This window comes from Taeniopygia guttata, chromosome 9, assembly GCF_048771995.1.
Source record: "Taeniopygia guttata chromosome 9, bTaeGut7.mat, whole genome shotgun sequence".
Lineage (NCBI taxonomy): Eukaryota > Metazoa > Chordata > Aves > Passeriformes > Estrildidae > Taeniopygia > Taeniopygia guttata.
This window is the reverse complement of record NC_133034.1, coordinates 19,536,102-19,559,874: the sequence shown is the minus strand read 5'-3', so window position 1 is coordinate 19,559,874 and position 23,773 is coordinate 19,536,102. Positions and strand designations below refer to the sequence as shown.

Sequence of the window (23,773 nt, the reverse complement as noted above, 5' to 3'; positions counted from 1 at the left end):
TGAACTAAGGTTACTTTATAAGCAGGACCTATTCAGAACAAACAGGAGGCAAGTATATATACTTTAAAGTAGACAGTAAAGAATATGTTGCTTTTCTTGATTTAATTCTGCAGCAAACTTATAAAGGAGTGGTAAATTGGGTTCTGTCTAGGTTTTGTAGAACTTAATAGAAGAGAGTCTATTTTGTTAGTTATTTGTACTTTCACATCCCTGCTTTGAGCTGTACCAAGTGTTCAAATTTATCACACTGGATAAAGTTAGAAACTTTCCCATCATGATCTGACTTGTTCTTTAGTTTCTTCCACCTCACAGTTAATTTATAGAGGCATACTCATACTTGTTGCTTCCATGCTGCAATTCTATAATGCAATGTAATAATCAAAGTCCACTTCTTGTGTGTAAACTTTGGTAGTTCCTTGGAATATTCCAGTATGCAGGGTGATGGGATTTAATAATGTGTCTGCTATGAGGAACTGTCTGGATAAGCTGTTCCAAAATAAAGCCATATGTGAACTTAAAGCTTCACAATAAATAACTTTATTCTCAAAGAATAGCACTGGAAAACTTTCAGAGTTGTTACTTATTTAGAAGCATGTTTTAGCCGATGTAGAGAAAGCACACATCAACCAAGCTCACAGTATTCACAGAGGAATTTCTGCATCCACACAATTCTTATGGGATCCATGGAATATTCCACTTTTCCATTAGGACAATGAATGCAGCAGGTCCAGAGCTGCAGCTGGAATTTGGCTGGTGAGATGTCCTGCATTTCCTAGGTGTTAACTTGGTGCCGTTCTTAGCAACCTGGAGACAGTGCTTAGTGTTTATTCAGGCCAGGCGAATCCTAGCCTACAAATCCATCAAAGTGTTTTAATTGGCTGCTCCACATTGTCATTCTGTATCAGTGGCAAGTTTATTCTGTTTGTTGTTGCATTTACTGCATTTACATTTTTTTCTTCTTTCTGGAGTATTCTTTGGGAAAGGGGGTGTAGCTGATTTGTTTACAAAGCAATTGTGCTTTATTGGAAGTCATAAAGTGGTTCAATACTTGGTTAACTGTTTCTCTGATAATCACGCTACTCCTGCTTTCTGTGAGCAAATGGGGAATACTTCTTCCTGGGTAACTCTTTTTTTAAAAGTTGTTCAAAGCTTTAGAATATGAATTTCTGCAACAGCAAGGAGTTCCTGCTTTACGCTGGTGCTGTCTCACAAAACGAACTAAGTAACCTCACAAGAGATTTTCAGTTATTGGAAGAAAAGCACACCATTAAAAGGTGTTATGGCATAAGAAATGGACATCCTGATCCGCAGATGCTCAGATTTGTGTGTGTGTGGCGTGCTTTTTAATTAATTGCTCATGTGTAATACAACTTGGAACAATCTTGATGATCATCATAACTTTATTTCTTTCTGAGTTAAAACTATCTATAAATGACTAGACAACAAGCCTAAGGCTAACATGAAGTCATCAAAAACTGTTTTCTTATGTTTTGTACTTAAAACATCGACTCATTATGCAATCTTTAAGATTTCTAGTGCAGATTCTCTCTGGGTGTCAGGAATACCCCGAACACCGTGCAAATATCACTCATTTCCAAATGGAAGATTGTTGCTATTGGCTTTGTTTGCCTATTAGTGGGGAGAGGAAATTGAGATGATGATACCTTAGTTCCAAATCACACAAGAAACAATAGCAGCTCTAGACTGGTATCATGTAGCTTTGCTTTGCCTAGTGGAGTACATTAATGAAGTTAACAAAGACTGTAGTTAATTGGACATTTGGGGAGTGCTGTCTTTGCATGAGGGGAAGGTAAGATACTTTGTTTTAACTTCAATACTAATGCAGAAACTGATTTTGTTATTTATAACTGGACAAAAATAATCCTGCAAACTCGTCTTTCTAGTTTAGTCTTCAAATAACATGCAACTAAGTTTCCTCTTATTACGTACTGGTTTGTAATTACTGAAAAATATGTGACATCTAGTACATCCTGCCCACTGAGAAAAAAGTGGGCCATATCTCCATTTTTTGTGTGTATGGTAGAGTTGGAAAGCACTTGGAGGAAAAGAATAAGAATTTACACTTTGGCTAACTGGAGAACAGATGTGGCTTCTAGTGTGAGCTAAGGTTTGGGGGTTTTGCAGTGTTTTATGCATTGCATTCCATGCTTGTGGGAGTTTTGTCTCATCCTTTTAAAAAGCCAGACATCCAGCTGCTCCGAGGGGATGATGCCTGTCTGTAGCTATGACTAGAAGAGGCCACAAAAATATTTATGCTAAAACTGGATGGGAATTTTCTTTTGCTCTTGAAGTTGAATGTGTCATGGCAAGGAATTCTCTTACAATTGTCTCTTTGTAGTATCCTAATCCAAATGGGAGCAGTAGAGAGAATAGATTTGTTTCTCTCTGTATTTAATTGGACAAACATAAATCACATACGTAACAAATGTATGTGATTCGTTTTGATTACGGAGTTGGCCAAAATAACCTCCAGAGGTTCCTCCCAACTGAATTTGTACTACAGATCTGTTTTTGAATGGTTAATGAAGTGTTAAATGAACCAGAAATAATACTCTGAGTATTGTGTTTTGGTGGGCTTTTTTGGCTTTTTTTTGCTTTTGCAGCACTGGTATAGTATTAACTCTAACAAAACCCAAACAAACAAGCCCACACAAACAAACAAAAAATCCGTCACAAAACGAAGCCCAGCTAGGGGGTAGAGAGAATTAAACTGGTTTTAAAAAGAAAAAGAAGCATTTTTATAGATCCTGTACATTAACTTGTAGTCATATAAAAATGCAGCACTGAGTACAGTTTATGTAATTTGATCTGACTTCTCAGTCTAAGCAATCCTTAGCACATACGTTGTTTTATATGGGATGTATCTACACTTGAATTCTCAAAAAGTATTTTTCTAGTTAATTCTGGGCACAGATTTTGTGCAAAGCAGTCTAAGAGGCCTGTGTACTTCAAAGAAGGAATGTGAGGGACAGTAGACATCATCACCTGTTCTCTATTTCCAGTGTTCTTAAAGCCAGCAAAGCAGGGGATAAAAGCACTTGGTCCATTGTGTCTGCTAAGGAAATTCCCTGGGAATGATTATAGTCTGTCTTTGGAAAACTATGCTCACATACCTGAGCTCCAGAAATGTAAAACCAAAGTTCTAAGAGGCCAGCTTACCTTTGTCAAGTTGAGTGGGAAGAATGATGGAGCCCTGGTGAAGCTTTGCCTGATTTGCAGCGATAGAAGTGGCTGCTTCAGTCGAGTTTAAGAACAAACAGTTGGGTCAAACATTCAGCTTTAGGTTCAGTGCTCTCTGGTTTCATGTCCTATTGCTTTTCACCAGTGGAGGTAAATAAATCCCACAGAGACTGGGGTTTGTTGTTTGGGGTTTTTGTCTACTACTCATTAACACATTTGCTTTAAATAACTTACCTTCATGGATTTTTATGCAGAAAAACCATGGTAGTTTTGCCTACAGCTTCTGATTGAAGGAAGATTTGCAAATGTAGCTTTTGAGGGTTGTGAACCACAAAGCATATTTGTTGAACACAGGAGATTTACTGAATTGACTAAGACTGAATGTAAATTCCCTGAAATTTTGAGTCAGCTGAGTCACATTTATTGTGGTAAATCTGTATATTCTGACCCTTTTCTAAGGGAAAGAAATGTAGAGAAACATCCCTTGGGTTATTTTCTTTCCAACAGAAAAGAGAGAAAGCTGGATGGTTGCCTCCTAGATTGTACAACATGTCAAAAAACTTATCTGTCATTAGGACTTCACTGTTTTTCTTTTTTTCATACTCATTAGTCAGTCTTTTGCCAATACTTAATCTAGCAGTTAATGGTGATGAATGACTCTTGCCCAATATGTTCCAAGACTGTTCCTGCTTCTTAACTCTTGCTGTTAAATTAGGTCCCACTTCTTCCAAAAACATGAATTTTCTGGTGAAATTACTATTACTGTCTTGGAAAAATCAGCTCTTTAGCTGTGGATTCTTCCAGGGGACACTAAATTGTTGAATAAAGAAGTTACTCCTTCTTGCAGCCTTGTTCCTTCTCTTAGCTATCAGCAATTAATAAAAAAAAAATTAATGCTCTCAAAATGCAAGAAACTGAACAGTACTGAAAGGAAAATATTCAAGATTCAGCATTTCTTGTGAGACTAATCAGCCATAAGTAGAAATGCATGCCTGTTCTGTGATCTGAATCTAACAGAACAAAATTTCCAGTACCCTGGGACTTTGACATCTGACTTGCTGGAAAAGTGAGGATATTGATCTCTGCAAAGACGTTGGCAAACTAAATATGGAATGCTTGAAAATACAAGTGCAAACGAGGGAGAATGAACAGAGGGGTAAGGGCTTGTTCACCAGGCAGGCAGAGTGGAGGGGAATTGTTTCTTCCTCAAACTATTCAGTTTCAGTTCTGACACAACTCAATAAATACGCTTTCTGTGATGAGGAATGTTGTGATCCAGCTTCGGTGCTTGTGCCATTAAGATACTTTTCATTAAATCTGGAAAACACTTAACTTGACTCTTGACTACAGGCACAGTTTGAAAGATGGAAGTTAATGGTGCTAACACAAGAACTTTCTAGATAGAGCTAACTTCCTCTGGGAAAAGGGAAGTCAAAACTAGCATTCCAAATACTCCAAAACACGCCTGTGGTGTCGTTAAACTGCTTAGACTCTAAAACATAACACTTAGTCTTCATTTTTTTGTTTATATTCCCAGCTCTTTACAGAATTATCAGGAAATGCTGTGACTAATAATAAAAGTGGAAGTGATACTAATACCACTGAAAATTGCTCTTCTGCCTTTGTGAATGTTGAACAACCAGTTCTACTTACCAGTTTATCAAAGCAGTCTCCACTGGTGGGAGGGAAGTGATAAATATATTGTGTTTTATCTTCATGCAGTTTCATGCTGTCACCTCAGAAATCTTCAATTTTCAGGTGTTGAGTACTGTAAAAGAGCACTTGTCCCAAGAAAGCCTCTGGTGTTTAAGAGCTAATTTTTAAGCAACAACCAGACATCTGGGATAGTTTTGATTATGATGTATAATTGAGGATGTGCCTGTCAATTCCACTGCCAGTCTAGCAAGTTTTTTCACAAAGATTGATTTGTGATAAATTGCATTTGTATTTTAGTGTAAGATGGTAAGAAATGAAATTGTAATGCTGTAATTGGAGAAGATAAAGTTATATAGTTACATTAAGTTTTTGGAGAAGAGATTGGTAGTTAAAAGAAAGGGCTTAAATTGATTTTAACATTTTATTTGAGAAAGTAGAGATTAATTCTTTTGCTCATGTTCAACCAAAGTTGAATATTTAAAATTCTAATAACTCGCCTTCCTCTTCAGCTTGCTCTGAAATGGAGGATAAAGCATTGCTGTTGTTGTCACTGCTCAGCAGCACTGCCTTGATCTCAGATAGCTCCAGCTTGGAATGTTTTGACAGTTCAGGAGTGATGGCATAAACTGCCACCAAGAGATAAAGATGAAAACAGAAGTGAACAGGCAATAAAATGGCAGAGTTTATACATGAAGAAAAGGATAGCAAAACCTATTCCTGACTATGGAAACTCTTCTTGAATATGTTGTCAAAGTGCTTTGTAATCCAGCTCTTCAGGTCTTCTTTCATCACCTCTTTTCCAGGCTTTTCATTGCACATCAGCAGATAGTGCAGTATCACAAACAGCTTCAGGGTGATACGAGAAGTGTAAGCATGATTATAGATTCCAGTCTCTTGTTGTCCTGGTATGTGAGCAGGCATTTATTTAAACAACAAAAAAGATGCTTTGCAAGATAGATATGCTTCCCTAATTGCTGTTTTTTTAATGGGTGGAAGTTAAATCCAAAACACTTCGGTTTTTGTTGTCTTCTGTTCTATTCCATGGTTAAACTTCACCAGGATGAAAACTGATTTCAGTATTTTTGAATATACAAACCTAGAAAAACATTAATGAAGAAGAACCATCTATGTATTTAAAGAATACGTCCTTTTGTGTGTAAATGTGTAAAATTTCCTCAATAACAGTGACTGATTACTACCAGTATGGTTTTGACTTTTTTAAAATAAAGACCTTTCAATTTAATATATCCTTCTTACAGAGCTCTGATTGTAGTAGTAGGCTGCATGTGCCTTAGTCTCAAACCATTTAATCTGGATATGAAAGTGACTTTCTAAACTGAGAAGCTGGGAAATGCTAAACTATTGAAGAGATGTGGCTGATAGTCACTGCTTAAATACCTAAGAGCTTATGTCACTTCTTTGGAAGTTCATGTTCACTGCAAACATTATCTATTTAGACAAACACTAGCCATTTCTTTCTGATGCATCAACCACAAATTGCTGGTACGCTGACCTTGTTAGAGAAACAATTTAGATTATAGCTTGAAGTAGAGGAAAAAGGGATGCTCAACACACTGCTTCGTGTTTCAGTAGCCCAATGCTTACCATGCTTGTATTGCACAACATGGTTTGCAAAGCAGATGCTGTAAGGAAAGAGGGAATAGCATTTCCAGCATCTGCCTTAAACACTTGCTCAGTGGTGAAACTTCTTGCAGAAACACCAGAGCTACCTGTGCATGAGCCACAAAAACGAAGAGTTTCAGTTCTGACCAAAGGTGATGCTTTTCACAGCAATGCTCTGTTGGGGTGTATTATAGAACAAGTGTGTAACTGCACAAGCCAAGGAGTGGGGTCACAAAGAGGACTCGGTTTTAGGGGATGTGTGCCTCGTATGACCCGCAGAGGAGACCCTTAATGACCACCAAAATAAGACCTGACCATGTGCAGTGGTGAGACCACACCCACTCGCACCTCTCATGCTAATGAGGAACCAAAAACTACTCCCACTCTGCCTCATGCTAATGAGGATCTACAAAACCATGCCTACTCCCACCACTCATGCTAATGAGGAGCCAAAATCCACTCAAGCTTCTCATGCTCATGAGGGATGGTTTAAAACGGACTGGGAGTGAACCACTGGGATTTTGCCACTACTGTGAAGAAGCCCAGGGCACTGGAGGACCAACGGGACACCACAGGATCTATGGTGATGACTCTCTCTTGCTTGCACTCTCCCTCTATCCTCTTTCCCTTGTACACTTAATGTGGCAGAGTAATGTTGATATTGTTTAACAGGCATTTGGTTTCATCTGCAGCCATACTTCTGCAGGGAACTTTAACATCAAATCATAACAGATGTTTCTAAAGTCATGTACAGGAGTGATAGCCATTTGATTAAGGATACTAAAGAGCCCTGTCCCTGTTTACCAGAGCTGGTTTTGAGCTTCAGGCTGGAGTGTGCAGGGCCTGCTGACACAGGCAGTCACAGTGAATCATGTTTGTTTGCACTTGTTGAACACAGATGCAAATGTATTGATGTCTTGAGCATCATGATTGTGGTATCCAGCCTGTAAATGCAGAGAGAAGTGCTCTTCAACAGGGGTCAACAGCTACAATGAGAATAAACACTCCTTGAGGTTTCAGAGAAACTTTTCTTTGTAACTTACATGAAGCAGTCAGATAAGTTTACAGAATCAGGAATTTAGTCTTGCAGTGTTTTATATAGAAGGCTCAGTTTTCCTGTGTGCTTAGGTGCAGTACACCAGTGTGATCTGTGACCTTTAGGGAGATGAAGCCTGATGGGAGCAATTAATGTTGCCAAATTCTTTGCAGATGAATATTATCCCCACTTAGTGTGGGGGGTAGGCAGGACAGTCTTGGTCCGTTGAAAATATTTTATGGAAAATTGTTGCTGTTTACCTCTCAGCATGGTTATCATATACTGCCAAGTTAATATTTAGTTAATCACCATTGACTGTATCACAACAAATGGTAAGGAGTAGGACTTCATTTGTGACTGACCCTTGAAAAGCTGTGATGTTTTCCTGTTGTGATTACATGTGGATGAAGACAACAGCTTCCATGTGGCAGGGTTTGCACGCCACCGGATTTGTTTGCTGCTGACTTATTCCATGTGTCTTTTATAGGATAACCTGCTAAGAACTGTGTGAGTTTCAGCTGTTTATTGGATAAGTGTATTTAGCTGCAGAATTGAATTTTTTCATTGCAGTGGCTGTGCCTTTGTGTTAACTCTGCTGCAAACTTCCTTCACTCAACAAATGGTTTTGAAAAGGGAGCTAAGGAGTAGCTCAGTGGAGAAAGCATTGTTTTAGTTTTTCAGTTAAGGAGTTTAAACAAAGAGAAAAATAAAACAACCTACTCTTATGGCTTTTGCTGAGGCATGTGGTTCCTTACAAATCCTCTAACAAAAATGAAGTTGCATGCTATCCTCTGTTTGCCAGTAAATAAAAGATAATGATTTCTGCTAACTGAATTCAGTAAGTCCATGCAGACTAAACCCATGCTCCTGTTTACTACTATTTGGCTGCAGAAGTCTGTAAAGATAGCATAATTGGAAAGCTAATTTATATTTGGATTACAGAACTGAAACTTCTGTTTCCTGTTCAGTGTTCTAGGCTTACTATTAAAAATCTGTGAAGATGCAAGAATGGTGCTATCTACTGCCACTGCAAAAGCTTTTCTGGTGTTACACACTGGTTGCTTTCAGGGTCTGGAGTAACTTAATACAGCAGAAGCACTTTATCTCAATTTAAAGTTGCTGCCAGACTGCATCCTAAGAAATGTTACATGGGAAGTAAACAAGATACTGTAAGTCGGTCTGAGTCTGATGTCTTTTTCAGCTGCTTCTCAGTAAAGAAAGGCTCACAGGATGATTGTTCTGTGTAAAGATGAATGTAGATTAATAAATGAACACTCTTGACACTGCTGCTTGTGTCAGAAAGGTAAGTGCAACTGTGTGAGGTCTGCAGTACCTCCAGAATTTTATTGGAGTTCTTTCCCTGCCTTAACCCCTCAACTGTAGGGACAGTTGGGAGAGGAAATCTTTCCTCTTCCTCAGTGCCACTGGAGGTTCATCATGCTGCAGCAGTTACTTTTAAAAGCCAAGGTGACAAACTGGGGAGGTCAACACTGGGGAAGGCTCTGGATCTGAGTTACAGGTCTGCTACACAGCTGCTTATGTTGGGTGGGGGTTCAGACTAGACTGGAGCAGAGAACACCTGGATTAACTCTGCTCTGGTTCCTTGTCTGTGTGCCAGCACTTCCTGTTTTTAAAGATCCTGTTTACTGTCTGCATTCCAAATATCCCAGGAAGGTGGGAGGATGGGAAGAAACATGGAAAGAAAAGTAAACAGCGTTATTTAAGGTGGATTTTTTTTTTTTTTAGTTATATAACCAGTATTTGTTACTTCTCAAACCTGGTTTCATTAGTTACATTCTAGAGTAAGCTTTTGTTTACATCGTCTGGCACTAATTTCCAAAAGCAGAACTGCATGTGAAAGCCGACATTGAAATCATTAATATTTGCAGCAAGGAGCAGAGTAAGGTTTTGTGGTGTGCTTTGGCTTTGTGTTTTTCCTGATGTTCACATAAAACAATGTTTTTCAGCCATACGAAATGGAGTATTAAACAAAAATATGTAATCAAAGGAAAACCTTATTTCTATGGGTACAGAATGGTATGTTGCTCTGATTTTGTTGGCAAACTTTAAAGCTTTTGATTTAAACAGCTTAAAAGAATTTGGGTGCTGCTCACTGACCTTCAGAGCTCACAGCCTACTGTGCAGGAGCAGCACAGAGCCAGGTGGAAAGGTAATTCTCATCCTGCTACACAGCAAGCCAAGCTAATTCCTGAAATAATGAGTAAGCAGCTATGTGAAGTGTAAATAGATGATATGTTGCTTTTCTAATTTTTTGTTGTGCTTTATGACTACTAGTACTCTATAAATAACAAAATCCTTCCTTTGAGTTGGTGGAGCTAGGGATGGAATAACTGAATGATTTTGGACTAAAAACGAAAATTTAATTCCAGGCTTTTCTTTGTTTAACAAAGAGAAAAAGTTCTGCCTTTAGCTGGAAGAAAATGTTCTAGGACAGACATTCTGTCTTTGGTATGTCGTGAGATCCCTAGGGAGAAGGCACAGTCGTAGTGGGAGTTCTGGAGGTCAGCAGCAACTTGAAAATGCTTCTTTCTCGTGATCCTGTTTTCATGGCTCCCAGACAGTGAGGGAAGCTATAAACACTGTGCCTGCATGGGTGGGGGAGGGCGAGCAAGGGGATTTCAGAATAAGAATTCACAAAGGACTTTGGTTCACTTGGAAAGGAAAAAAATAGTCCGGCAATAGTAAATCTTTTTAAACTGATCATCTTGGATTTGTTTCAGCTGTTTGATCCTGCAGCAACATAGCACACATAGTTCCTCTTGGGAAATACTTTGTAGTGAGTTCTTTTTTCAGGATGACCTCACCATTACTTTTATTCATAGTATCTGAGAGTCACTAGGAGAATATTGTATTCTGAAAAAAAAATCTGGATGTAAGATAACTTTAAAGAGAATGTAAATAAATGTAGCCACCCCATATTCTCATATCTAACTAAACTGAAACTGCTTTTCACTAATTTCTAGTGAGCTTTTGCATTCAGTAAAAAAATAGCTAGTATTTCAGCAGCACTATTTTTCTGCTGATGTTGCCAATAATTTTAGGTGTCTTTAGCTCAGTATTTAGGTGTCTTTAGCTCAGGCAAATGTACTCAGCACTGGTTTTGAAGGGTGGAAGAAATGGGTAACTACAAATAAAATTGTTAGTGTTTGGAAATACTTGCCTGTTTCAGAAGGAAACGAAATGCTAAGATGTTTTTGACAGTGTTAAATCCTCCTGTTTGTTTCCCTTGGGCTGCTGTTTGTGATCAGATAAGGAGTTCCGGGTATCTGGATGTTTTCTGGGAAATAAGGATGAAATACGTATGAATTAGACACGCCTGCAGTGCAACAGTCTGCTGTTTTCTGTTCTGAACAAAGCAGTACCTTTACCAGCTGAATCTGTGTATAATAATGTTTTCATGGAGGACAGTTTCAGACATCTTTGTACTAGTCTTCCTGGATTCTGGAAGAGTGCCAGCTTGGCAAAGAGGAAGAACAAAAGGACAGTACTGAAAATACCTAGTCTGGGGCAGTCTTACTGTCACCACACAGCGGGTTTGGACAGCAGCAAAATGAGACAGACAACTCTGTCCAGTTCTCTTCATGTTTTAGAGAGTCTGGTCTGTCTGATGGTGAGAATAAAACATCTTGGCATTTAGAAATGTTGAAGTCTCCCTTGCATTCTGAAAAGTGTTGTTTTTGTTCCAGGAACTCTCTTATTTGCACAAACTCACAGCTTCTGTTCTGGGAATTCCACAGAAAAACTTATGTGGGGTCATACCTGTAATTGATACTTCTGTCAGTGTGATAGAGAATCAGGAAAATCATTTAACCTACAGATGGGTGCACAGTAAATCAGGATCATAAATTGTTGGACTGTTAAATGGATAGAAGGCAATGCTAGGAGTCTAAAGGAAACTTCTGCCTGGAAAAGAAATCAAATCCAGACACAAATCCTAATGAGCAGCTCTCTGATACCAAAGATGCCACAAAATATTATAAAACGTTGCTACATCCTGTCTGTAAAAACAGTGTAATGGGATTTGTCTTGTGACTGGAGAAACTAATGGACTTCAATTAAAGTGTAACAGTTTGCTGAATGACTCATTCAATTTCAGCCGTGGGCTGATAAAATTGTATGGAGTGTTCAGTCTATGCTTTTGAATGGGTTTTGAAACAGTGGCTGATGTGTGCAGCAGTGCAGATTGTTCAGTGCTCAGGATGTGTGTACCTCTTTGCATGAGCATCCCATACTTTACACTTCAGTACAATATTACAGCATATATTACTTTTTGCTTCCTTGTATGCTTGTTACATTTCTTGCTAGTTGGTTCTTTAGAGAGGGAAGAACTTCTTGCAGAGCCTCAAAAGTAACTGTAGGTACTTATGCTGATGACAGACAGGCTCTGTCTGCTAAAGTGAACAATATTTTTTCCCCTAGATTGCCACTCTGACATGCAGAGCATGTCTTCATCTGCGAGGTGATAAAACTGTCATAGTTTACTAAAACCACATTTTCTAAATTTGGAATATCATATTCTTAATAAGGAACTATACCATCTATATCAGATGATATTATTTATGTAACCTATAAGAAAACAGGTTATATAAATTAGCATTCATATGCTAAGTGTATCTGGAAGCAAGTAGGAATCTGTATCATGGAAGGCATATTTATCTTCCTGCTGTCTTCCCTCATGTATGTTTATTCTTTTTGAATGGAATCTCAAAACTAGAGATTGTTTGTGCTAGTACAGATGTCCCAAAGCTTTTGACAGGAGAAAAATGTTTAAGGTGCTTTAGGAAGGTCAGGGATTGCAGGTGTGATGAAGTGTTCATTTGGAGTTTGATTTAAATAACATCTCTCTAGAATTCCCTTAAAATTACAGTCCTTTTACTGTCGAAGAACATAATTGATTCTATTTATTCCAGGCAGCCTTCCAGATTTTAAAGTGTACACAGAAACACAAGCTGCCAGCTATACTTCAAAACTGTTTCTGTTTACATTCTTGCGTTCCAAATCCAAACCCTGGAGGCGTGCTTACATGTGCAAGTGGAATGAATGTGCCCACAGTGACTGCATGCACCATTCTAGCACATGCCTGTATCCCAGCTTGTCTTGGTTCAGTTGCTCTAAAAATTGTAGATTCTGGTATGTCACATTTGGACCATTTACAAGTTTTTAAAGAAAAGGTACTGAGTTGTCATTTAAGGTTTGAATTTTTTAAGGAAGCCAAGGCTGAGGTTTATTTTGAAGGCATGCTTGGCTAAAAGGATTTACATTTATCCCCCTCACTCCTGCCTCTGTTTCTTTGTTGCTGCTCGGGAGGGAGGAGAACTTGCAGTGGCAGGAGGCACCATCCTTGCAGCTGCTCTTGCCCAGCCCTGCTGCAGTCAGGCAGCCCCCCAGTGCAGACCTGCATTAGGCTGACTCCATGGGGGTCTCAGGAAGGAGCTAAAGAACAGAAGGCAGCACAAGAAAGGGAAAGTGGGTTGTTCTCTGCCTCTTCCATCCATCTGACCTGTAACAGTTAGCTCAGGGAGCCCCAGTGCCGGCAGGGCGAGGAGTGAGAACACACACCTTGGGCAGGCTGAAAATGGGCTCTCATGGTTTAGAAGAGCCTCGGCAGGATGGTGGAACTGAAATTAAAAGGCGGCTGGTATAAGCTGAGTCTGTGTTGTGAATATTTAATTTGGTTGCATCCATCTGTACTATCATTGTGTGTGTGGACAGGGAAGCTCATGTGACTGCATATTCTTGTTTGGGGGCTTTGTGCTGGTCTGTGCCATAACAGTGATGTGCTTCTGCCTGTGTTTGCAGTTAAGAAATGTAAATAGGCATGTGACTGAGTGATATGGAGAGGGAACCTTGTTCATGCTTTGCCTGATAGAAAAGATGCCATTTAACTTGTGTATTTCATTTTATCTGTGAGCTGAGGATAGTTATCAGTGGTTTGGAACCCTCCAAGTTACTCTGAATGGTGTTATTTGGGTTCACTGGTAATGTTTTGTAATTGGTAAACTTCCCAGTTTTGTCTCTGTAAATACACTCTGTGTGCTGAGATCTTTCATTTCAGCATCCGCTCACTGAGGCTATCACAATGATGGGGGAAATAAAACAGCTTCTTTAAGCACTTTCTTAAAAATAAATCAGTTGCAAAGTGTTTCTAAATATGCATGAAGTGGTAGTGGAGAAACATTTTTCTAAATCTGCAGTGGCACTTTAATACTTTTGTGGATATTTTTAAAAGCCTAAACTACAACTACAAAGGAGGGATTAAAAAAGACAACTCTGCTGCTACTCAGAGTTGCTTAGGAAGCAGTGGATTTGGGAAAACCTCATTTTCATTCTGATGTTTCTTTGTAAGAACCTGAAGCATGGCAAGAGCAGGTACTGGATGTGCTTGGAAGAAAAGTTTTCAGAAAAGAAATGCTAATGCAGTAGGGAGGGATCACTTTTTCTTTACTTATGTATAAATTGTTACACATTAATTTTATATGTATGTAATTTAATTACCGTATACAGAAATGTATTTTTATATAAATGAATAGTTTTAAATAAATTTGCTGAGCAAAGGGCAAGCATTTCAACTATTGCTTTTCACAGCAAGAGCTTTCAGGAAGTTGATCCAACAGAAGACATGTGAAGCTGTTGGCTTGTGGGTTTCCCATCCTTTCTGTTGTGAAGCAAACTGAGATACAGGGGCAGTCTTAAGAGGGCTTGTGACTGTAGGACACTGAGGACAAGGAGCACTGGGTACAAACTGAATGAGGGTAAATTTAGGCTGGGTAGATGTTAGGAAGAAATTCTTGATTGTGAAGAAGGGGAGACCCTGGCACAGGTTGCCCAGAGGAGCTGAGGCTGCCCCATCCCTGAAGTGTCCGAGGCCAGGTTGGACAGGGCTTGGACACTTCAGGGATAGTGGAAGGTGTTCCTGTGCATGGCAGGGGTGTTGGAATGAGATGCTTTTTAGGGTCCCTTCCAACTCTTAACATTCTACGATTCTGTGATGGATCTATCCAAAATTAAAAGCAATGAATACACAGATAAGCAACTTTATTTCATTAAAATCTAGGATACTGTATGAAAGTATCAGGATTCCAGTAAAGAAGACCAAATATTTTGCAGCATGAAGTGTTCCTCAGTCTTGTCACAGGATGCCAACAGTTTGTATGTGAAAACATTCTGAACAAACTGGATTTATTTTGCAAAGAGACAAATATTGCCTCTGGTTAAAGAAATTAAAAATAGGGATTAGGAGGGTTTATTGGTGAAGTGTCACTGTCTGCCTGCTGGGTAGTTCTGCTCTCTTTTTGGCGTCTCCCCTCACCCACTGGGCTATAAAACATCTCTGCTCTATCCAGACTGTGCTTTTCTCATACTCTGTCCCATTCTCATTTTCTCTCTTTCTCATACTCATTTCCTCTGCTCTAAGATGGCCTGAGCAGCACAGATAGAGGGCCACACGTGTTCCCCTCCTTTCCTTTGGCTTGGCAGGGACATTCATGCCACTGCCAAAGGGAACTGGAACAGGGCATTGGCACTAAATAAAACAAGCCCAACTACAAAGTGTTAGTGGGGCTCTATCTTATTAATGGAAAATAGGGTTTGTTGTTGGTGTAAATAGCTTATACTGATCTGAAGCAGCTATGGCCAACTCTTGTGTGTACATGGATTCTTAAAATCAAGTTTTGAGCTTTTAGTAAATATTTACAACTATAATGTAAGTGTTGTTTCAATATTTAAAGGTTTGATATGAGGAAAAAACATTTTTAAATGTGGAAGCCTTGGTTTAGCTAAACTTAAAAGAGCTGATGGTTTGTATCATCCAAATTATAGTAAATGCTTTACTTTCCAAATTAAAACTGTAGAGAACTTGGCTTGAGATTTGGTTAAAAATTTCTATAATAATTTGACTATTAGGTATTTTCATCCCTCTGCTATTGAAGTGTTCTATTAATGAATTAAAAGTTCAGATTAAAAAAAAAATCCTCTGTTCTTAAGACTAAATGTATATTGGCATTTTTCCAGTATTAACTGTGTTGTTTGAGTAGATATTTAGATTCAAATGCAAGTTCTTAGATTGATTTTTATCAAGTCTTTTTTATGAATGTAAAATACAGCCCTGCATATTCATCTGCAGTTGTAAGTGGCGTTTGAACCATTTTATCTGAAATTCTTGGTGATGTTTGTATTTTAAACTTTGACATTTAAATTTCTGATTTTCACTCAGGTTTACACGTACGAATCACTGCTTGAAGTACAAAGTTACCCCAAGACTTAACAATGCCTCCACGGCCATCATCTGGTGAACTATGGGGCATCCACTTGATGCCCCCCAGGATCCTGGTGGAGTGTCTCCTCCCAAATGGAATGATAGTGACTCTAGAATGCCTCCGTGAGGCCACCTTACTGACTATTAAACATGAACTCTTCAAAGAAGCAAGGAAGTACCCTCTCTATCAGCTCCTTCAAGATGAATCTTCTTACATTTTTGTAAGTGTTACACAGGAAGCAGAGAGAGAAGAGTTTTTCGATGAAACACGGAGACTTTGCGACCTGCGACTGTTTCAGCCTTTCCTGAAAGTTATTGAACCAGTAGGTAACAGAGAAGAAAAGATTCTTAACAGAGAAATAGGTGAGATTATCTTTTTTTTTTAAAACACTGTTTAACTGATATTCCTCCTCAAAATATAAAAAACTGAAATGGGTCATGTTTGTTACCTGTATCTGTCATGTTTTATAACTGCCAGTTGTCGCATCAAATGTCCAAAAATGCTGATCACAGTGAAGCCAATATTTATAATCCGTGATTGAAACTCCTGTTTTCTGATCTGTTTCATTCACCTTGGCTTTGTAAAGCATATTTGTGGGTTAGAGGATATCTTTTTGCTCATCTGTTTTTTAACAGGATTTCATATTATTACAGAGCAACACCTGTCCTATTATTTGAGAAGTCAGTTATAATTGATCTTGGAGTTTACAGAATTGTGAATTCTAGATTTAACTACAAATCTTAAACCATGTTTGTGGACACAGATTTTAATGCTGATCTAGCTTGCTTAGAAGGTCAAATTTCAGAAATTAGGTTTTTTCACCTTTCTTCTTCCCCCTTCTGATAAAAGAGCATAGGGAGAGGAGGGAAGAAACCACTTGAGATTGGAGATGTGAAGGCGAGACGAATTGATGTTTTGAATCATCTCTGGAGTAGCTTATGATTTTCCATGATCCATTGTGGAAGCACAGGGAACCTGACATTTGTTCAGACATCTTGGTTAAGAATTAAATTGAGGCAATACAAACATACCCACTCCCGTTTCATTGCTAACAAATGTGTACTGCAGTGGCAGAGACTTGTCAACTGGAAATACTTGTTCTGAGGTACTGCTAATTGTTAAATGATTTAATTGTGACGAATGCATAATGAGTAAATTACTTCTGTTTTGTAAAGCTCAACGTGTTCAGGACTTGGGGAGAGCAGTGGTTAGGTAACCATGCAACACAACAATTGAAAGTTTCCATTTGAACACTCATGCATAAATGATGATTTATCCAAGTAATCCCATTAAAGTAAATGGAATTACATCTGAGACTGAGGACCTGAAAGAAATGCACTGTTATTATGTGGATCTGTGTCAAAGAGCTTAAGTTCAGTGTCTCTTGGAGTGCTCACTTAAATAATGTGGGTCATTAAAAAAAAATTACTGGCTGTCATTCCATTGTAAGCAAAGTTGATTGTGGTCCTAATAGCTACCAATAATCCTGCCAGGGTTTGAGAAAAAATCAAATTTCACAGCTCCTCTGGTTCCCTTAGGAAACTTCAAAGGAAGTTGAGTTCTGGTCCTTTACCTCCAGGAGGGATGTTGGCTGTGAGAGCAGTGATTTAAGGCTTCCAGGATCTTCAGGGAATGTACACCTGTTTTCTAACCTTTTCTGTGTCTGCTGAGTGCACTTAACTTTAGAACTGTGTAGTTCTTGAATGGTATAAAACAATTATGTATGCATGTAGAAACTGGCATGTATTTTAGGCTGTATTTTGCTTTATGTTGGCTTTTTTTGTGACTGATTGAAGAAATTTTTAGCTGTACTTGTCAGTTACAATTTTATCCTCTTGCTGCTGCAATGCTGTAGGTTTTGCCATTGGCATGCCTGTCTGTGAGTTTGACATGGTCAAGGATCCAGAAGTGCAAGACTTCAGAAGAAACATTCTGAACGTGTGTAAAGAAGCCGTGGATCTGCGAGACGTCAATGCCCCGCACAGCAGAGCACTGTATGTGTATCCTCCAAATGTAGAGTCCTCAGCTGAACTCCCCAAACACATATACAACAAACTAGACAAAGGTAAGGGCAATATTTACAGCAGAACCAGAATATATTTTCAGTGTTTGAAATCAAAGAGTACAGCTGTTGACTTAGGCAGATCACTGTTTTATGTGCTGTATTTAGTAAACTCCAGCGATATCTTACACCTGAAGTTATTCAGAATAATCTTCTTGATCGACTCTACATTCAAAAGGATATTTAAAATTGTGCTATTCTAACTGAATCTTGAAATAAAACTCAGTAAATAGAGGTAACTTTTTTAGTGGGTGGGAACAGCTTGTTGGCTTTGCTGTTTTCTATGACATTCAGATATCTGAATGCCATAAATAATGCTGAATAACTGAGTTACTTTGTAGTCCTCAAATATGAGTTACTGCTGTTTTTTGAAGGCCAAATAGTCAGTAGTTTTCAGTTAATAAAAATATTCTTAACCTCGGGGCTAAACGTTTGAATTTCCACTAGAGTCAAAAATAAACTTAATGCATCTAGTTCCTTGCAGAAATTATAAACCCTTTCTCAGTTTGGGCAATGAATCTTGTTTACATTTTCTTTTAATGCTAAAAGCAAATCTTTGTGTTAGAGAGGCATGGGAGTTGTTTGGTTTAAGGGTTATTTTGGGTTTGTGCTTTTTGTTTGAAAACTGCATTGAAAATTATAGGTCTGACATTATTTTATATTTATTCCAGGGCAAATTATAGTGGTGATTTGGGTAATAGTCTCACCAAACAATGATAAGCAGAAATACACCTTAAAAATCAATCATGACTGTGTGCCTGAGCAAGTTATTGCTGAAGCGATTAGGAAGAAAACTCGAAGTATGTTGCTGTCATCTGAACAACTGAAACTTTGTGTCTTGGAGTACCAGGGCAAATATATTTTAAAAGTCTGTGGCTGTGATGAATACTTGCTAGAAAAATGTCCACTGAGCCAGTATAAGGTGAGTAACATAAATGATTTCTTTTGAACTACACCAAAATAATCCAAATATGTGCAGAGAAAAATGATCACTGTTTTTGGTCTGGCTTTTTCATTATATTAATCCAAAACATAGGAAGTGACATAGCACAAATTGCCTAATCCATGTGCTTCAAAAGGGAGAGGGGGGAGAAAAGGTAGTTTGAACTAGAATTTGTATCACTCATGTAATTTTTCTTCTTTGAATGTTTCCCTCAAATGTTAGTGCTGAATCAAAGGTGAGTTCTTTCAGAAATATCCTAGATTTTTAATGGCAAAAGATGAGCTATATTTGAATGGTGCTGATGTAATGAAACAGGAAATTTGATCAGATTGTAAATTATGAAACAACCATTACTGTAAATCCTGTCCTGAAGGGGTGGTAAAAGAGAAAACTGTTTTCCTGTTACAGCTTTATCGTTACTTTAATAAGATAAAAAAATGTAGTCATCCAGCACTACAGAAATCATTGCTGAGTCTTCCTTGTGTCTGTCTGTCCATTCTTCACTGCCTGGATTTGTTAGTGCTGGGAGTGTGAGACAGAACATGGGACAGAGGAGCATCTGAGCAGCTGCTGCTGCTTCCTCTTGGAGGAATGTATTGTAATAAACTGCTCCCATTCCTTCAGCTAAAATGGTTGACAATCTGATCTTCAGAGCAGTGGAGGAGTGAAGGAGGGGTGGGGTATCCTGAATAATGGGAAAAGTATCTCTGTACTCTGGGAGCTGGGGAACAAGTGCAGGCATACATGAATAATTTTGCAGAGTCATCTGAAGATCAAACACCAGACCTATTTGATCTAGCGTGGTTTCTTCAGAAGCATCTGGTCTGCCTTTGCTGTGCCCCAGCAGAGCCTGCTCATTAACTCCAGGCTGGACCTGTCCTAACACACTGTGTTTTGTGGTAGTGCTGCCAGACTAAATGCTCTCAGCACTCAGACCTGAATGGACAGGTGAAGTGTGTCAGGATCGGTGCTCAGGTAATGAGCACAGCTGAGCCAAAAATGAGCGTGTCTGCTGCTTACCTTGTGCTCCTGTCCTGGGACTGGCCCTGTCAGTCACCTGTGCTGCACTGCAGGCTGCTGCAGCCCCTGCTGTTCCAAAACAGCTCAATTGCTTCCAGGGACAGCTCAAATCCATCTGCTCTGTGCTGTGCTGGGGCTGAGGAGCTCTACAGCAAACCCAGCTGGTGTTTTTGTCAACTCCCATCTCTCTCTCCAGTTCAGCCTTCCATTATTGTAGATCCTCACATGTCAGAACCGTGAGATGTGGCTGTGTGACCCTACCCACCGCCGTGTCCAAACTGCTGGACGCTGTACCTGCTATCACTGTGCAGGGTGTGCATGCAGGACACGATCAGCTCTTTCACTTTCCTGTCTCCCCAAGTATCTTTTTAGGTGTATCTTGTCAGAGTGTAGGCTTTGAAAGGACACAGCACTTTGTTTGTTTCCTTGCAGTACATAAGGAGCTGCATCATGCTGGGGCGCATGCCCAACCTGATGCTGATGGCCAAGGAGAGCCTGTACACGCAGCTGCCCCTGGACACCTTCACCATGCCTTCCTACTCCCGCCGCATCTCCACGGCCACGCCCTACATGAACGGAGAGGCCACCACCAAATCCCTCTGGACCATCAACAGTGCTCTCAGGATAAGGATCCTCTGTGCTACCTATGTAAATGTGAACATTAGAGACATAGACAAGGTATGGCGTCACTTGTGCCTCTTCAGCAGCTCATGGTTTCCCTCCTGAGTGTTTTGTTTTGACATTGGAAACGAATTGTTATTTAACACGTTAGAAAATGATACAACTCTTTTACTTAAATTGGAGTATTTAGTTCTAAAGAAGACACCGATGTTTTAGCATCTGGAAATTTTTTATACTGCTTAAAATGTGTGAGTTGTGGTAATTAGCTAAATATTCTGCCTGGTAGAAGCAGGAGTCAGTTTGCATAGCACTTCAGCAGAGATTGTAATGGATAGAAAAAGAAATGTTGTTATCTGTCTTCTAAGTAATTATGTTTAAGAATGTATTACAGTAACTGAGAGTGCTCTTGATGAGGGCATGCTGTCTTTGTTTATGGAAATAAAGGTGTGGGGTAATGGGGGATAAAAAGCAGGTATAGGGTTCAATTCCATTGAAGACATCTACAACCCTGGCTCTCTTTCCTTGGAATTCCTTTCACAACACCTTGGCTCAGGAAGAATGGAGAATGAATTCCAGGGGTGTTTTTTAGTGTTCATTTCAAGTTTGTTGCTGTTTTTCTTAAGAATTAGTTTTGCAATTAATGAGGAGAAAGATCAAAACACTTTTTCTAGAATGATAAGCTTGTAAAACCAACAGAGCATGAATTAACTTGGGAGTGCTGGAACTGTTTGGTTTTCAGTTTTGGTTTTGTTTTTCACTTGCTGAAAATGAAAGGATAATGTGTTGTAATCACGGTATGTGTTGACTGCAATGAAAACATTTGTTTACAGTAACATTTCAAAGACTAATATGGATGTTATTTTCAGATCTATGTTAGGACAGGTATCTACCATGGAGGGGAACCTTTGTGTGACAATGTGAATACTCAGAGGGTACCTTGTTCTAATCCCAGGTAAGATGAATACCTGAGTGACTGTTGAGAACCTGACTTTCAGGGCATCATCAATGATAGCACGGAAGGAGTAAAAGCTTGACTTAGCCATTACTCAGGTAGAGCTCCTTGCTGGGAATCCTTTACCTTAAGTTTTATAAAAATATATTACACATCCCTATATATATATATATAAATGACATTAATTTAATTCAATCGCAAGCATTTTGTCTTGCACATAATAGTATAGTATAGAATTTATTTTCAGGATGTTTGACAAACCATCAATATTACCTGGCAAAAATGAATCACCTGAACTTACAAGTGCAAAAAGAAGTTTTATATGAGCATATACAAACATTAGGGATATCTTTTAGCCACCTGTTCTCGTAACTTTAACTAATGAAAGAGTGTGAAATTTCAGCACCTGCTAAGATTAGATGCAAAATATTTGTGCAGAGGTAATTCTTTGCTTGCATTTTCTGACTTCATGTCTTTAATAATAATTTTTGAAACTCTTATTTTTAGTGTACATTTTCTATGAATATGATTAGGTTTTATAATTAAAGAACTAATAATTACATAGTTGGTGAAAAATAGGCTCTCCTCCTGAGTTGCCTTGAATACTGCTGTACTTGAGCTGATAATTTCTACTATGTTAGAGATAAAATCTTGGAAAGGTAGTGAAGGTTATGCCTTAAAATCATGGATATGGTCACACAGATCTGTATTATATGAAATGAACGCATAAGAAAAGTGAATTAAAGTTTATATGCCAATTTCTTTATTCCTAGAGAAGGGTTTTCACAGTTATGTCTGCATAAAATTGCTTTCAGTAGCTACAGATGCATTGAAAAATTAATGCTGCCCTTGGAAGCCACTGTCTCTTTCAGCTGAGAAAATTCTGTATGACAGTCTGCTTAGGGGAAGAAACTAGATCAGAAGTTCCTCTTCAAAAGCACAGTTCTACCAACTGAGAGCTAAATTCTGCTTAGAAAAGTTCATGAAAACAAAATCAAACTGTTCCTGTAGAACTAATCTGTGCTATTATTGCTATAGAAAATAGAAAAATATTTGACTTGGGAATATTGCTTTGGATTTCCATGTTCTATCCCCATCTTGCAGATACCTTTTTATGTTCCAACAGTTGAAGTTTAGTTTGGTTTTGAAAGCTCTTTTTCCCAGTTGCCTTTTTCCCCTGAAGGGAAAACTCTTTCACAAGCTAAACCTTACATCAGTGTAGCATATATGCAAATCCATTATCTTTAGGTTGCAGGAATGGAACTGAACGTGGCTTTTTAAACAGTGTTGGGGCTAGAAGGCTATTGGGGAAGTTTCCATTCCCAAAAGCAGTGAAGGTGGTCAAATGCATATATGGGGACCCTTTTTCAGTAAGAAAGTATGCTGTATATGCAAATACAGATTAGGAATATAACAAATGCCTTTTGGTTGAGTGAATGATGTCTCCTTTAATGTGGTTTAATTGTGCCTTTTGCATCCTGCAGATGGAATGAGTGGCTGCTGTATGACATGTACATTCCTGATCTCCCACGTGCTGCTCGGCTCTGCCTTTCCATCTGCTCTGTTAAAGGCAGGAAGGGTGCTAAGGAGGTAAAACACCTCATGGATTTATTGCACTAATGAGCCAAAGCTACTGAAATAAGTTTGGGAAGATATTTGGTAAATCCTGTCCTGGCAATGAGTCTTAGTGCAATATTTGATTTGAATCTGATTAAAATAAGGGTGTTTCTTTTCTTGTGGGTTTTTTTTTTTGTGTTTGGAAATTAAACAAGACAGCAGAAAGCTTATCAGTTCAGCACTGTAACTCATACCTATACTGCATTGCCAGACATAAAGACCAGTGTTAGTGTTTTGAGGTGGAAGTGCTTTTAAAATTAATTTTCAAAACCCATGTTGCTAACGTATTTATTTTTAAAGGACAATATTTGTACCTTTAGACTTGAATTTTCAAGCAAAGAAATTCTGTATTCCTTTAGCATTTAATGCGAGATACCAAATAGTAATTTTGAATAATCTACGTGCAACATTTATTTTTTAGCCAGCAGCATCATTGCATTGGGTTTCAGTGTGTGTCAGAGGTAATATATAGGATGTTTGTCCATGAGCAGGTCTGTGAACCTTGCAGAATGATTTGGGTTAGAAGGGATCCTTAAAGATCATTCAGTTCCATCCCCCTTCCACTATCCCAGGTTGCTCCAAGCCCCACTGAACCTGGCCTTGAACGCTTCCAGGAGTGGGGCAGCCACAGCTTCTCTGGGCAATCTGTGCCAGTGCCTGACTACCCTTATCATAAAAAAAATATTTCTTTTGTCCAGTCTAAAAATACTGGCCTCAAGTTTAAAACTGCTGCCCCTTGTTCTGTCACTACAGGATTTGGTAAAAA

At 38.8% G+C, this 23,773-nt stretch overlaps 1 protein-coding gene and 1 long non-coding RNA gene across 8 annotated transcripts in view; one reads left to right on the top strand and one right to left on the bottom strand.

Moving 5' to 3' along the window:
- The window catches only part of PIK3CA (phosphatidylinositol-4,5-bisphosphate 3-kinase catalytic subunit alpha), a 41,265-nt gene that overhangs the window by 904 nt on the left and 16,588 nt on the right, over positions 1–23,773 (top strand). For 2 of the 7 annotated variants that reach the window (XM_072933476.1, XM_072933478.1), the window contains exons 2-7: positions 15,750–16,154; positions 17,648–17,857; positions 18,526–18,776; positions 20,250–20,495; positions 21,305–21,390; positions 22,875–22,980. In XM_072933476.1, coding sequence (XP_072789577.1) covers positions 15,803–16,154; positions 17,648–17,857; positions 18,526–18,776; positions 20,250–20,495; positions 21,305–21,390; positions 22,875–22,980 — 1,251 coding nt within the window. In that variant the 5' untranslated portion in view covers positions 15,750–15,802. Of the gene's footprint in view, positions 1–5,950; positions 7,064–8,701; positions 8,820–9,143; positions 9,242–9,315; positions 9,417–11,978; positions 13,004–15,749; positions 16,155–17,647; positions 17,858–18,525; positions 18,777–20,249; positions 20,496–21,304; positions 21,391–22,874; positions 22,981–23,773 lie in introns of those variants that run through there. The other 5 variants (XM_030280539.4, XM_072933477.1, XM_072933480.1 and 2 more) reach the window with 5 other exon arrangements.
- LOC140684714 (uncharacterized) lies at positions 5,265–8,490 on the bottom strand. Its single transcript, XR_012057407.1, has 2 exons — positions 7,285–8,490; positions 5,265–5,953 (listed from the first exon to the last, which is right to left on the bottom strand). It is a non-coding gene; the product is annotated as an uncharacterized lncRNA (long non-coding RNA).